The sequence below is a fragment of the Protopterus annectens genome, chromosome 1.part0 (genome assembly GCF_019279795.1).
Source record: "Protopterus annectens isolate FY-2018-M chromosome 1.part0, PAN1.0, whole genome shotgun sequence".
In the NCBI taxonomy this organism is placed as follows: Eukaryota; Metazoa; Chordata; order Ceratodontiformes; family Protopteridae; genus Protopterus; species Protopterus annectens.
This window is the reverse complement of record NC_056725.1, coordinates 1918043968-1918060271: the sequence shown is the minus strand read 5'-3', so window position 1 is coordinate 1918060271 and position 16304 is coordinate 1918043968. Positions and strand designations below refer to the sequence as shown.

Sequence of the window (16304 nt, the reverse complement as noted above, 5' to 3'; positions counted from 1 at the left end):
GACTTTTCTGATTGTAATATATAATCAGCAAAAATATTTAAAAAAATGCTACTGTGAAAGGACAAGTCACTGAAATATAAATTAAAAAGAAGAGAAAGGAACTCTGAGGGATACCCCTCAAAAGGGTAAATGGTTCAGAAATGAAACCATTAATGTCTATAGCCCAGGTCCACTTAGTTAACCTTCTGCAGATTCAGTCAGATTAGATGTCAAACTCTGCAACTTTACAATGAGAAAACTATGACTAACAATAACAAATACTTGAGAAAAATCAATGTGAATAGCATCAGTCTGAAGGTTATGCTCCAACTCCGTAATTACTATAAAGGCCTATACTATAAGCTAATGTTGATCAACCTGCTACATATTTATGCTGGAAAAAGACTATTTAATTCAGAAATCAGTCTGTCAAATGTAATGTTTCCATAACTTTCTGCTTCAAGATAGGAGGCAAGCAGGTTTCTAACATGAGATAAGAGTTTTGCCACTCTTGTTTTTATAAATAACCTTATGCTGTGTTCAAGTCAGATAGTATGGTACTTAAATTATAAATCAAACTAAACAGATACTCTAAAGGACCTATTATGTCACTCATTCAAATACTGTGATCGCTATTAGGGATCTTATAATGTCTATCAGCCATATTAACTTTCAGGAGCTGAATGATACAACTTGCAGTAGTTAACTTCTTGATCGGGAATACAGGAAAGTTAGGCAAAGTGTCAATCTGCACATGCCTCCGGTGTGTCCCTTTCAGTGTTTACTGTGTGTGGCAATCTTATATAGAGCTATATCAGCAAATGCACCCCTGTACAATGAATCTGAAGAATTTTCATTTGATCCAGAAACATTAACAAAGCTAAAAAGTGTGGAACATTTACTTGCAAAGGTTAGCACCGTTTCTTCCCTTTTCTCCTATCACAGCTGTTTTAATCTGCTTAACAGAGGCTGTTACACAATCTTACAACTAACTTTGTTAAATATACTTTCTATAATCTTGAAGGCTTTCTCCCTCATATTAACAAGACATTTAGTGTGAGAAGTTAAATAAACCTAAGGTCTTGGAAACTGTTGTTGTAGATCATTATTTTCTTACAGTCCACTATTTTAATAATTTCCTATGTCCTTTCAGTGTCTAGTTTGTCTAATTCATTTTTCTAACCTAGTAGCTAAAATATTAGCCAGGATATAGTCAGTTTTAGTAATTTCTGGGGTGTTTGAGATCCTATGACTTTTTAAGCTATTATTTTGACACTGGAAGCTTAAATCACGTAAAATAAACAGCATGATTGTTACCAGGTTTTTTTTGGGGTGGGGGGGGTGGAATCAACAGTATGACTGGAAATCTGTTTGTTTAGACTATAAATATCTACAATATTTTGAACTCTATTTAGTAAAACTGCAGTTTCAAATAGTACATGTGCATACGTAAACGTACCATAACAGCAAGATGCTCCAATAGATTACTGTTGCAGTAGCCCAAGCTATTTGGGTCACATGTCCATTGACCAGCCATCTTTCAAAGTTAAAAGGCACTTTACATGTGCTCTAACTGTACAGAACGGGACAGCAGCTCAATAAAAGACAGAGTGCCAAAATAATCAATGCTTTCTTATGCAGAAGAAGGGAGGCAACATCCTTGAGGGAAACAATGCTAGCAAACATACACAAAGGTAAACTATACACACAAAGGTATATACATCTACAACCAGGCAATATAAAAGGAATCACACCAAAAGGGGGGCTGGTGGAAGGGGTCACTACTGTAACAGTGACCTATTACAGCATCTACCATAACAGTAAATTTATTTACATAGCTGTGCTATGTTCAACATTAGATCACTGTTGCAGTAACATAAGCTATTTTGGTCAATTCTATACGCCCCTGGAAAAATGGTCCTAGCACAACCTCTGCTGAATCTGGGATAGAAATCCAGTTTGTAGTGCTTTTTAAAAGTACGGACAGGGTACCAAGCTGCTCTCTCTAGAATACTTCTATAATCCACCTCTTTCCAGAAAGACATAGAAGAAGCCAAAGCCCTGCTGGAATGGTCCCTAATCCTGCCTGGAAGTGGCTTATTATGGTATGAAAAAAAAATAGAAAACACAATAGCATGAGACAACTATCTAGAAAAGGTCTGATTTGTCATTGGTTTTTCTCTCTTACCTTCATAGGAGACAAACAACTGGTCAGCTTTCCTGAAGGACTGACTTTTGTCTAACAGCATCTAAACTATCTGTGGAGATTAAAAGTCTAGCTCAAAGTGAACTCTGAAACCACTTTAGGCATAATATAAGGGCTAGTTCTCAAAGAAATCACACCTTTGTGAAAAATGAGGCAGGGTTCACTCACCATAAGTGACTGTGACTCGGATACCTTCCTAGCAGAAGTCAGAGTAATGCAAAAAACAATCTTTCATTTTAAGAACATCATGAGCTGGTTCAAATAGAAAAAGAGTAAGCTTTTTTAAGCACAAAGTTAAGATCTCAAAGAGGGGCCACCTGTTTTCTAGCCGCTAATACTGGACCGAGAATCAAGAATGGTGGATAAATGAATCTTGACAGGAAAACAAAACGTCAGAGGATAGTAGCTCACATGAATAATCAAGATCATGAGGCAGCTAGGCCTGTACAGGGTTGTGGTTCTTGGACTGGCACCAACTAAAAATATTTTCAATTTATACAACTATGATTTCTTTGTAACTTTTTTTTGTCACCTCCTTCAACATCTGCTGAACACCCTCAGAACAAAGGTGCCTAAAAGGCAACAAAATTCTAGTGTTTATTTAGTCAACTGAAGAGTTTCCAGGTTGTGATGCAGCAGAAAAAACTGTCTTGTGTGAGTAAATCCAGACTGTGGGGAAGTTTGTGGTAATTACCCTTGGGCAGTTTGAAAAAACAGAATCACTGTTGCCTATGCCAAAAGGGAGTCACCATCACTACTTTTGTGGAGTCCTTTGGGATCTGTAGAAGAAACCTGGATATCCTAGGAAAGGATGGAAAGGCATACAGGAACATTATCATCTATGGGAATGAGAAGGCATTTGTCTTCTGTGTATGTTTCCAAGGGATTCCAAGAGCAAAATTTCTTTAGCTGTCTGTTTGGACAGGAGGTAAACAGATCAACTTGAGATGTTTCCCCACTGTTTGATCAATTCTTGGCGGACACCAGGATGAAATTCCTATTTATGAGGGTCTGTCCTGGTCCTGCTTAGCTTGTCTGCAATCACAGTTTGCTCTGATGGAATGTATGAAGCCTGGAAAGTCAAAATAAACAGAATCGCTATCTCTCAGGCTATCATTGCAAGTCTGCAAATAGGATAAGACCTGGCAGCCTCCTATTTATGTATCACAGCACTCTGGTGTTGCCTGCATAAACTTGCAAAGTTCCTGCAGACCAGAGACAATTTGAAGCTTTCAAACCATTTATCACTGCCATCATCTCTTTGACATTTATGTGCTTCTACAGACCTTGCACTTTCACATCTTTGGTAACCACTCCCCGTACCGGGTCTAATGCACCTGCAGTGACAGACTGAATAGGAGAAGGAAGGAATAATGGGAGATCTGGACTGCAAGAGATCTAGTCTACCCACCAGAGAATCATCCTCTTTACAACCCCTAAAACAGGTATATGAAAAGAGTCCAGACTGACCCGAGGTACTACTGAGTTTTCCTCATGTGGAGTCTGGTCAGAAGAACCAAAAGTATCATAGATGTTATTTACCACAGAATCCTGAGAAATTCCCTTGGAGATACATGACTTTGCATGGGAAAATTCACGAAGAACAGTTGAAATATCTTTACTTTGCCTGAAGGAAGAAAGTCTCTACTCAGGGCAGAATGTAATAGACACTCCAGGAAAACAATTTTTTAAGAAGAAATGAGAGAAGATTTCTGTAAGTTAATTTGAAATCCCAGACTGAGTAGAAGATTCTCAACAGTGGTTAAAGACTCTTAATAAGTGGGAAAAAGGTCTGCAAAAGACAATCACTCAGATATGAAAAGATGTGAATATCTTGAAGTCTGCAATAAGCATTTGGAGCCAGACATTGTAAACACCACTGGCACAGTGGAAAGTCCAAAAGGTAATATAGAGAACTGACAATGTATGCAAGACAGAAAAAATCTGAAGAACAGCCTGAACTGCTCAACAGTGGGAAAGTGAGGGTTGGCAGGCATCCTTTAAGTCTATATTTACCATGAAAGCTAGCAATGGAGGCAGAGTCAAAAAAGGACTGATCTAGCACAGGCCTCCAAATTCCGTCCCTCTTTGGTACCAGAAAAAATCTTTAGAAAAAAAAAAACATTGTCTACCTGGCAGGAACATACTGGTTCTATTACTCTCTAAGAAAACAACTGATGCAGAATCAAAGGGAAGAAGAAGACTTGGCTTACTAGCAAGGAGGAATCCTCTGGAAAGGAACGATTCCCAGAGTCGTGTACCCTTTCTGAATTACATTTAGTACTGAATTGTTTATTATAATCTGGTAAGCCGCAGAGGCTGCCTGGATGGGTGGGATTGGGGACAGGGGGACAGCATAAACAGGGAAACAGTCATGGTAACTAGGATGACTGTCCTTGATTCTTTGAAGCTTCCCTTTCCTTTTTTTGGAGCCTCCTTGCCATTGATTTTAAAATCCTGCTTAACAACCGTTTACTGTTTCAGTTGTTTGCACAGAAAGGACATTTTTATTTGCCCTAAAAAGGAGGGTTGAACATTTTGAGTAACTCCTTGAATCAAGTTATCCCTTTCATCACACTTTTTAAGCACCTAAACAAAACAGAGTCTCTTTGTCTAGGAAGAATTTAACACTTCTGTATTCAGGAAGGTTTTGAGAATGAAGCTAAGCAAATCTTCTCATGATCCAGCTGCTGCAGTTCTGGAAGAAGTGTCAGCAATATCATAGGCACACCTAAAAAAAGATTATTAACATGAGAGTCTGATATAAATGAGGCATTCAAAGGATTTTTTACCTCAGAAGAAGAAAGGTTAGCCATTAATGTTTGCACAGTCTCTAGCGATAAAAGTAAAAACTTTAACATATCAGCTTAACAGTTTAAAATTCTTTTAGTTAAAGGAATGGAAGAATTCACTTTCTTTCCTAACTTGTCAAAAGCTTTCCCATCCTTGTCAGAGGGAATGGGATTTTCAACATCAATCTGTTTAGCAGTAGCAATCTGGGATAAGGAAATCACTGCTGGGTCTGATTTCTAGTTAGAAAACAAATACTTAGTCTAAGGAATCCTTTACAACCTGTCAGACGTCCTGGGAACAGGAGTTTGACTGACAAGTGAACTACAAGGAGTGAGAAAAACATTCTCTAAAGCAGACAAAATAGGATGAATAGCTGCAGAGCTAGATATATTCAAATGTAACAAAGCACAATACATTTTCTGTGTGACAGGAAATTCATACTATTCCCACTAGGAAAAGAACTTTCATTTTAGATGAAGTCTCAGAAAAAGATACATTTTCAAGATGGAAATCTAACATCACACCTTCCTCAGACTCAGAATGTTCAGATTGAGAAGAAATTCCGAAAGTATAGCACTCTCCATGCAATGACTGTTGTTCAGACTGAAAATATGAGTCAGACACTTTGTGTGTATCGCAGCACCCAGCAAAACCAGTTTCCATTCTTAAATACAAAACCAGGCAATGCTACATATACCATAGGCAGGTGTAGCTGTGAAAAGTAGTTATAATATGCATTGCTTTTTCCCAGCATGCAGTGTTGAGCTGTACATATAACCTGGAGCTGCAACGTGTTTTTTTGTGAATCAGGAGGACTGCCCAAGTATGAGAGGGCACTGCTGAGTCACAAACAGTTTAGAGTTACAGACATTTCTGGAAGAAATGTTGACATCCATGTTTTCCTGTACTTCACCATAACTATTATCCATATAACTAAATGCAAGCTTTTTTAAATGCCCCCTCCTTTTAGTTTAAATAAAAAAAAATCTAGTGTGCAGATCTCAAAGGATAATAATGTTCTAGTATATACTATAAAGGGTGTTGTTCACAATAACATATATGTATCGCCAATACATTTTAAACACAAAAACTATACACTCTATGATGAAACTCTATATGACATGAGACTAATAAAATAAAAAATCTTTTAAACAATGTCTGGTTCTTGAAAGGACAGCTTTATACAATTTAAACCCTACTTTAAGAGCAGTTTTGAATCAGATCATAAAACCTATGTACATTTAAATTTGCTTTAGTTTTTATAAGAGCAATAAACTTCTTTATTTTATATAGTTCTCATTAAAAACAGAATAACATGAATCTGTTTTTCAGTGATAAGTGTATAGTGTGATGTGAAGTTTAACAAGCAGTACTCGACAGCCTTGAACCTAAGGCTAGACAAAATGCCACCACATCTCTAAACAGATTCACTCTCAGCCAGTCAGTAAGCAGCAAGGAATATCACTCACTGCATCAGCTTCATATCATGAAGGTGACGTGTGAACACATAAGAATACCATTAACAACAAAAATATCACTCTCGGTGTGCTTAATATATATACAGTCCATTCAATAAAATCAGCTTATGTAATATGTAAAATAACTTAATGACAAATATAATTTAACAGGGTCTGTTGAAAGTTGGTCATGTTCAGAGTGCAACTTTATTAAATATTTAGTGGTTAGTTCTTCTTAATTTGACTCAATGGCCTCCACAAATTTACAATTATGAAAATTAGCAGAATAAGACATCCTTTTCTGCCAAATGAGCAGATATGCTAAACATGCCATTAGCTAAAGCCACATTAAAGAAGGTCTACAATATAAACACAGATCTACTAGAGTGTTAAGAAAACAGTTCAGTAAGGTACCTTCACCTGAATATGTATGGAAATTTCATTAAAAAAGACATCCCCCAAACTGCTCATATAACAGTGTGATAAAAGCTCTCCTTTGCCTTTAGATACCAAAACTATTTAAATTTACTTTAACACTGCAGTGTGCTATAGCAAACTGCAATTACTTTTACTTGCAATCATGGTATATAACACCAAAAAAGCATTTTTGAGAAAGAAGAAACAACAAAGTATGCTTTACTATCTCACTCTTAATAAAACATGAAGCACATTTGCAACATATTAAATGTAGTACAGGTTTTGTGGCTCAAGGTTACATAGGTTCATAGGTAAGTACTGCTAACTGCCATTGAGGCTGATTTTAAGCCTAGCCAATTTACTATTTTGTGCTTGAATGGCTCTGTAGCTCAGGAAATGCTGTAGTTGTCTTTTAAACCCAAGCCATGAGGTCTAATTTCATCAGGGCTTGTGGTTTAACTTTTCTAGCACATAAAAGTGGACAAATTTTTAGGCAATAGATTTTGATGTGACAGCCTAACAGTAGTAGTGTGACCTCATTTCTGCCCTGCAATGAGGGGGGTTGGGGGTAGCATAATGATTAAGGTGTTTACCTCACAGGCACAAAATACAAAGTTAAACTCTCAGCTTAAGAGCATGGCTAGGCTTAAAAAAGCCCTATGTGGTCATTAACACAATAAACCTATAAACCTATAAAATAACGTATCCCATTTAGTTATAGATTAGACCTACCCATCCCGTGGTCAATAATTATATAGTACACCTAATGAGAATAACTGGGATCATACCACAGATAATTTGTGGGGATCTATACATGAGATAAAACATTTAGGAGCTGCCTCTGTCCATTAGTGGTACAAAGGGCAGTCCTGGGGCAAATTTTCTGTTTCTCATCCATAAATCTAAGTTGTGCTTGAAAATGGACAGGGATGAACTTTGTTTTATACAAATGGAGAATCTGTTCCACAGCAGAGGTATCATGTTCCTCCAAACTGTTCTGTTGATGTTGCAGAAGAAGTTTAGATCTCTAGACCAAAAACTTTCTTGAAGTAAAACTTAAAACACTAAAAATATGGTATTTTTTCTTCAGTGTGACTCAAATTTTTACGGGTAACAAAACTCGCAAGTATTTATATAGTCACAGGATAACATAGTGTCTTGCAGCTGGACAAATTTGATCACCCTATCTTATGTCCACTTATGTTAAGTATGACTACTTCAGCAATATGTATAAACAGCCATGCATTACTGTCTAAATGGTGAGTGGAATTCCACAGGCAGAGTTGACTAAAGGATGCAAGGAAACTAGGTAAGGGAGGCTTAAGGAAATGTTAATTACATGGATAATATTCCTGAGCTGAAAGGCAATATCTGAGGGAAGTTTCAAAACTGGATGACTTACGTGCAAGACCTAAACTATACAAAATGAGGGAAGGAGTTCTTGAGAATCCTAAGGATTTGCTACCCATTTAGTGCCTTAATCAGCTTGGTTAGTTAATGCGGTAACATGAACAGGTAAGACTATTTAGTTTTTCTGTTTACAAACATTTATATAGATATGTCATAATTCTAAAACAATCACATTTACAAACAGAACTATGCATCAAAAAATATGGGAAGTATGCTTTTAATGTCTCTCTGAGAGTCGACTGTAACTCAAGATTGTTTCTGGGTGCTGATGTTTAGTTACATAAACTAGATACATGGCCACGAACATAAATTTCATTCCATTACACAAATGACACAGAAGAACACAGTGACATTTAGTTCCCACTGAAACTTACTTTACGGAATTAAAATAAATTAGACCTCAGACATCAGTAATCGTTTAAATATTACACAACAAAATGTGACAAATAAACACCATCCTGATTTATTTTTCTTTGCCACCAATAAATCGTACCGATTACAAAAATACTTTAATAGAAAAAAAAGCATGCATAATCACTTAATCACCCACCACCATTTGCACAGCACTGATTAAAGCATATCATATCTTATATTCTGAGATAACCATGCTTTAATCAACTGGAATTCACTTGCAGCATGCATTCCCTCCTGATTACATCTGCCACCAACATCTTTGATTATTGTCACCATTAAATACCATTTGAGTGTTTTTCTCACCCACCTAGCCAGCAGGTCTGTCATTTCTTTTGCCATTTGTTCCCTAGAAGAACATAAAATTAAAATGGACAACAGCACACCATAGACAATCTGCATCAACATTCAGTACCAAAAGATTCTGATACATATTCCAATATTTAAAAGTCTGCACACATTCTCTCTTGGATGCATTCATTCATAACTATTAATAACTAATACACCTATAAGAAAGGTAAATAAGCCAAGACAGCAGCATAGCCCATGGGTTGCAAGCAGAAGTTCACCCAGCTCCTTCTGTGGTACATGGTTTCCATGTTTTCAGATAGTGCATGAATCATTTTATAGGCTAAGATATTGCCCTGGACTTGCAGGCTACTTATCTCCTGATGGGTGATCTGGACTAGGCATTTGTGAGCATACTATGAAGCCATCGGGGAAATGGATCAATTCCAGCTCTGCATTCATCATACTGCAGCATTACTATGTGAACCAGAGTTCTTTAATTGATGCTGTTTGCTCTCACATGTTGTCATTATTAACTATTTCTTAGCTATGTCTGGTCCCATCCCTTTATCTAGCAATAGATCTCAGACTTCTTCACTTTGTTTTATGTAGCTGTAAGGGTCCCTTCCCCTTCTCTGGCAACAGATCACAGAACTACATTATATGAGTAAAGTGATGCCACTACAGTCTCTGCTTCATCCTGGTCTCCAGTTTCTCAAAGTGCTAACCATCTAATAACCTGCCAGCCCTGCCCACTGACTGACGCAAATCAAGAAGGGCTCCTCTCAGGACAGTGCGAGAGAACTCACTCCCATTTTTGTGTCAGATGCCTCATCTTCATTCTCACCAAAAACAGCACACCAGTATTACAGCAGGCTATCCCTGAAATGCAAATCTTCTCCAGTATCGATTATATACATAAAACTACATCTATAAATGTTCTCTCTTTGGAAATAAGCCTTCCCACCTCTTTTACATACCTACACAGTCACAGCTCCTCACAGAGAAGGTCTTTGTTTAAATTCTTATACACACAGACTCCCAGACGGTCCTCTCCCACCAAGTCAGAGATGAAACAGGAGCAGAAACCAAGAAATGTGGCAATCAAGTCAAATGGAACTGCTGATTCATTTTGCCAGGTACAATAAACAGGTGAAGCTCAGATTAGAGAAATGCTAGCAGTTCCCATATCTCCCATACTATCAGTACATGAAAGTGAAGCTTGGCTTCTTATTTAACCATCCTATCATAACAGTAAGGTTATAGAACTAAGAGAACACAGGGTGCTGGCTCAAGAAGAATAACAAGCTAGAAAGATGCATCTCTCTGGGTCATTAAACACTGATGGAACCATCTATATTCAAGGGAAAACATCAGCATGTACCTCCAGCAATTCAAGTTTTACAGCCTGCAAGGACAACTGAGAAAGTCATCTTGCAGAATCCACAGCTACTGTTGCTTGGTTGCATAACCATTCTGTTTCTACAGATGCCTCACTCAGTTATATGAAAAGCGTGTTACTGTGTTGTTTGTCGAGCCAAAAATGTGCTCTCTCTTACAGAGCCTTACTTCCTCATTCAGATTTTAATTAGGCAGTAGGAGTTATTCTCATCCATTCTGTTTAGAAAAGATTAAGTCTGCTGAAAACCCCACGACTGAATGTTAATATGCCAGAACAGCTAGTGGAAGAACAGGGATATGGCTCTAGACATTCGATGTCGGCATTCCTGGGAAATTAAACAAGGCACTTGAATTGTGCAAACACATTTTGTGTGCAGTACACTGCTTGGTATGCAACTTACAAACACCTGTGCAATGATTTCTAAGAAATCAGGCAATGCCAGAGTAGCTTAACTTTCTATGTAAGCACTTCACTGCCGTCCAGTTCAGGAGGGACACTGCTACATGGGGAGGTCAGCCTTGGTTCATTAAGCAAGCTGCTGGCTGCACATGCCCTCAAATAGTCAACATAATGTACACAGGCATGTGCAAAGAAAAAAATTCAATGTCTGAATGATCATCTGCTAGCTTTTCTCTACACATCTCTGTTAAACATACTTATAATTTTGAAAACTACCCATATGAAAAGAATGCAAAAACCATTCAACTATGTTCATCTATGTAGAGTGTTGCACTTATTCTAATCCCTGCACTTTTGCTACAACCCTAAACATGCAGCAAAGCCCCTTTCTCTAGGGCCCAAGTCGGGCCTATGAGGCACAAGTAAAGTCTGACATGTAAGATGAATGAAGGTGAAGTGACAGCCAGGATCCAGTTCCTGGGGTAATGGCGAGGCAGCAATAAGGAGAACGGCATGATTAAATGGTCGTGAAAAGTTGAACTTTTTATCAGAAATGAGATGTAGGTGTAATAGCCTGACTGATGTAAGATGATGACCCAGAAAGCCTCATATCCTCCATATTTCACAAAATGTGGTGAATGATCAAGGAGATTTAGAGAATTTTAACAGGAAGCAGACACTTAATATGAACAGGACAGTAACCTAAGTCCCTACCCATCCAGAAGGATTTTTAAAATCGGAATAGCAAGTCCAGATTGATTTGATCAAGTGTCCACCAAACAAACTGGAGACAATGACTGAGCAAAAGAGAGAGGGAGGTGGGGATACATCTAGAAACATCAAATTACATTTGAGGCCAAGATGATGAGATGCACATACTATCCTTAATGTGACTGCAGAAAGTACAGTTGTGTAAAATTTTACCATAACAGTAGATGTCCTTCTCTTTGCTGATGCAATATTCTTTACAATAGGGATCACCTGCCAAGGGTAGCGTGATGTCTGGTCAGGTTACCAAAGCCTTTAAGTTATAATGTGTATGCCGTACATCACACATATGCTCCCCGTGCATGGCATAAGACATAAAGGTGACATATGGATGTACCATCCTCAGAACTGAAAAGCCCCAGTAGGAATGACAGTCTAAGGATACTAGTAGGTAACAAGTCCATCCAAAGGAGAAAAGGATCAGGAGAAGAAGGGAGGGAGTGAATACTGCAACAGTGAAGAAGAGGACATCTACTGTTATGATAAAATTTTATACAACTGTACTATGTCCTTCCTTATCACTGTTGCAGTATTCCTTACAAAAGGGAGAGTACAAAAGCTCAAGAGGAAAGTTGGGAGGAGGAAGGTCCAGAACAGCCTTCAATAAAGCCATGCAGGATAGCCATGGAAACCATATCCAACTTATAATGCTTGGTAAAAGTATTCACAGAAGTCCAAGTAACTGCGTCAGGAATGGAGCTGGTATCCAATCCTTTGAGAAAAGCAGCAGAAGAAGCTACAGCCCTGGTAGAATGAGCCTTAATAGAAGAGGAATAGCTTTTCCCATGAAAACAGCAGCAAAAGGAAATGGCCTTAGAGATCCAGGAAGCAGCAGTTTGCTTATAAACAGCCTAGACCTAGGATGAAAGGAAACAAAAAGTTGCTCAGATTTACGAATGGCTTTAGCTTTATCTAAATAATAGCCAATTTGTTTATGCAAATCCAAGGTGTGAAGAACCTTCTCAGCAGTCTGTGGAGAAAGGAAAAAAGTGGACAAATGAATAGACTAATTAAGAGGCAACTCATTAACCATCTTGGGCATAAAAGAAAGATTTGTATGAAGAGACACCATATGTCCCTATGAAAAACTAAAAAAGGAGGGACAGCCATAAGGGCCTGAAGCTCAGACACCCTTCTAGCTGAATTAAGTGTCAAAAGAATAGTCTTCCAAGTATAATGCTGTAAGGACGCTGAACCAGCAGTCTCAACGAAGCCTGAGTCAACATTTCAAGACTAAAATTAAGGTCCCAGAAAGGAGAAATAGGCTTCCTGGGAAGCTTAATATTACGGATGCCTTTAAGGAATTGTTTGACCTCAAATCTAGAAGCCAAAGGAAGAGTGAAAGGCAGACAAGCAGAAATAGCTGACAGATGGGCTTTAACTGAAGACTAGAGTATGCCAACTCCACATGGAGCAATCCACACAAATGAGAGAACCATTCCACAAAAAGTGGATCCGGGTTATGAAAAAGACACCAAACAGAAAATCTGTTCCATTTGGACAAATAAGATTTCCTGACCTCCTTCAGAACATGAAGCATGTCCTCAGGAAATACGTACTTAAAAGGGATTAAAACCCTATCACCCAAAGTGTCAGATGAAGAGTGGACAAGTGGGGAGGATGAGAAACCTGTTCTCTTGTGTAAGTAGGTAACTTGTGAGGATTGCCCTTGGCTAAGTGCAGAAGAAGAGAGAACCAATGCTGTCTGGGCCAAAAGGAAGTCACCAACAAGATTTTCAAAGAATCTTGTTCTATCTTGAACAGGACCCTTGGTATGTGAAGAAGGGGAGGTAAGGCATGAAGAAACATCCCCTTCCAAGAAAAAGATAGGGTATCCACCTTCCAAGCCATAAGACATGGGACTCTAGTGCAAAACAGAGGAAGTTGTCTGTTCAGAGGGGAGGCAAGAAGATCTACCTGAGGAGTACCCCACAGTGGACAATGTCCAGAAACGCATCACTGTGAATCCATTTGTAAGTCTGTGTTATGGAACTGCTCAGACAGTCTGCCGCAATGTTCAGTTCTGAAGGAACAGCCAGATCCCAAACCTGAAGAGCTAGTCTGCCCAAGAGGTAAGACCACATCTCCCCTTGTCTGTTGATGTACCACATCACTGTGGTATTGTATGTAATGATTTTGAGGGTCCCTGGAAGGAGTAGAGAATGGAAGGCCTGAAGAGCCAGAAAAAGATTTTTCATGGATTTGATATTGATATGGTCCTTCTTTCAACAAAGGTACCAAAGACCCTGTACTTTTAGAGGGCCAAAAGTAGCTCCCCACCCCATATCTGAGGCATCCAAAAAGAGTGCCTGAGTGAGACTGGAGGCTGAAAAGGAAGCCCTGGGTCGACGGACAGTTGATGAATCCACCACTGAAGCTCTAGCTTGAGACATGGAAGAAGAGGAATTGGAAAGTCCAAACAATAAGAATGTTGAAGCCAGACTGACTTTAGGAACCACTGTAGCCTTCTCATATGAAGTCTGGTAAGAGGAAGCATAGGAACGGTGGAAGCCATGTACCACAGAGCCGTTAGAAACTCCCTGGCTGTAACTGAGACTAGTGGAAGAAGGGATTGAAAAAATGCAGTCAGAGTTAAAGGCCTGGGAGGTGGCAGGGATGCCAGCATAGTAATAGTCTAGAGCCTGCACGCAAAAAAACAAATGATCCTGAGGAGTCAGGAAGGATTTTTGGAAATTCACTGTAAACCCTAGGTTTTGCAAGAGGTAAACAGCATAGTGAATATGTTGAAGCAAAGTCTCTGGAGAAGAAGCCTGAATGTGCAGGTCATCTAGATAAGGAAAAATCTGTATTCCCCTCATCCTGCAAAAAAAAAAATCATAAAGTGAGGCATTTGTTGAAGTCCCTTGTGGTAGCAGAGAGGAGAAAAGGCCACAGTAGAGAACTTAAAATGCAAGGTAGAAACAGAGAAACATAAACATTTCCTGAAATGGAGATGGACAGGAATATGGAGATAGGCATCCTTGAGATCCAGAGAGGCTAGGAAAGTCTGATGTAGAAAAAGAGGAAACAAAGTTTGAACGGTTAACATTTGAAAGGAGGGAACCCTTAAAAAGGCGTTGAACTGGGAAAGATCCAGAATGGGTCTTCAGGTGCCTTCTTTCCTGGGAACCAGAAACATTCCATAATAAAACCCCCTTCACCTTTTGAGAAGCAGAAACTGCTTGGGCGGTGCTTTGAGACACAGGGCTCTGAAGAACATCCGGAAAAAAGGGCAGCTGTTCCTGAGGAGACTGAGGAATGCCCAAAACAGGAGGAAGGGATTTCCAAGCCATGTAATACCCCTGACAAATGATGGACAGAACCCAAGAATCCTGAGTGATTCTTAACCAACTGTGATGGGACAAGGAAAAATGAAGAGATAAAGGAACTTGGCTTAGGAAGGAGGGAAGATGACAGTCAGAAAGAACCTGGCTTGTCTGGAAAAGGAAGCTTCAGAGCTGTAGGATTCTAAATAGATTTAGCAGGAGGAGCCCTTCTAGAACCCTTTTTACTTTTGGGAGGAGGGCGAGACTGTCTACATACAAAGGCAGACTTCGTAGGATAATTCCTCTGAAATATGGGAACAAGGGAAACAAAAATATGGGAAAAAAAATTCCTAGATATGCTTACCCTTCTCCTGAAGACACTTAAACAGCTCAGCAGATGCAGAACCAGAGAGATTTTTATTGTCAAGAGGAGCATTCATCAATTTGGCCTTAATATCATTGGGCAGAGGCTGAAGTTGAAGCCAGGAATAACTCCTTAACACAGAACAAAAGGCATCAGCTCTAGAAGAGCCATCAGCTCTGTCATAACTAAATTTAATGGAGTGGTGAGCAACTTGAGAAGAGGATGCCAACAAAGACAGGGACAAAGCCTTCACGTCAGAATCAGGAAGATCTGAAATAACTTGAAAAGCCTGAGGGAGAAGGGCTAAAACAAGCCTGGTCATACGGGTCTGAAGATTCACAGGCCTAAAGGCCAGAGTAACAGCAGTATTCACCTTTTTACCCAGTCTTTCCATGGTTCTACTGTCCTTGTCAAAGAGAAGCAGTTTAGAAGATGGCAAAAGCTTGGAAGGCTTATCAGAAGAAACAGAAATAACAGAGGGGGTCAGCAGAGGGACACTTGTAAAGAAATGTGCAATCATCAGGCACCTTACAAAACACATCATGTTTTTTAGGAGCAGGAGGCTAGGAATCAGGAGCCTGAGAAACTACTGAAAATGTGTCCAACAAAGCAGCAAGAACAGGACGTAAAGCAGAAGGCTTAGGAAACTTTATGCGGAGGAGTTCATAATACCTCTTCTAAACATCAGAAACATGGGTCCAATCCCACTTATAAATTTCCATCATACGAGAAATAGTGTCCCCAAAGGAAATCTCCTCAAAAGGAGTCCTCCTCCTCAGAACCATAATCCAATGGAGAGGGAATCTGGGAAGTCCTCATCGGAACAGTCCTACTTCCTAAGCTTCTTAAGAGTAGAGGAACGAGGGGGGGCAGGAACAGAAACTCCCTGAGGGGGCTTCAAAGCCAAAAGTGCATTAAACAAACCCTGTGTAAAATCATGCCATTCATGCTGAGGATCCTTAGGAGCAGGGGGATATGCTTGGTCTTCTGCTTTTCCCTTAAAGGGAAGTCTACCCTAAATATCTCAGAAGGTTCTGACCACTGCCAACACTCAAACAACATAGTGGGAATCTCCTCCCCAACAAGAATCTGCAGAACACCTCTTGGTCCCTCAGATATTATCAGCTGTGGTTCCTCCTGAATG

The 16304-nt window shown here is 39.3% G+C and overlaps 1 protein-coding gene across 1 annotated transcript in view; it reads right to left on the bottom strand.

Annotated features, from left to right (window-relative positions):
* The window catches only part of MYO6 (myosin VI), a 692995-nt gene that overhangs the window by 131558 nt on the left and 545133 nt on the right, over window positions 1-16304 (bottom strand). Inside the window, exon 26 of the mRNA XM_044077058.1 lies at window positions 8984-9022. Within this exon, the coding sequence (XP_043932993.1) occupies window positions 8984-9022 (39 nt within the window). The remainder of the gene's footprint in view (window positions 1-8983; window positions 9023-16304) is intronic.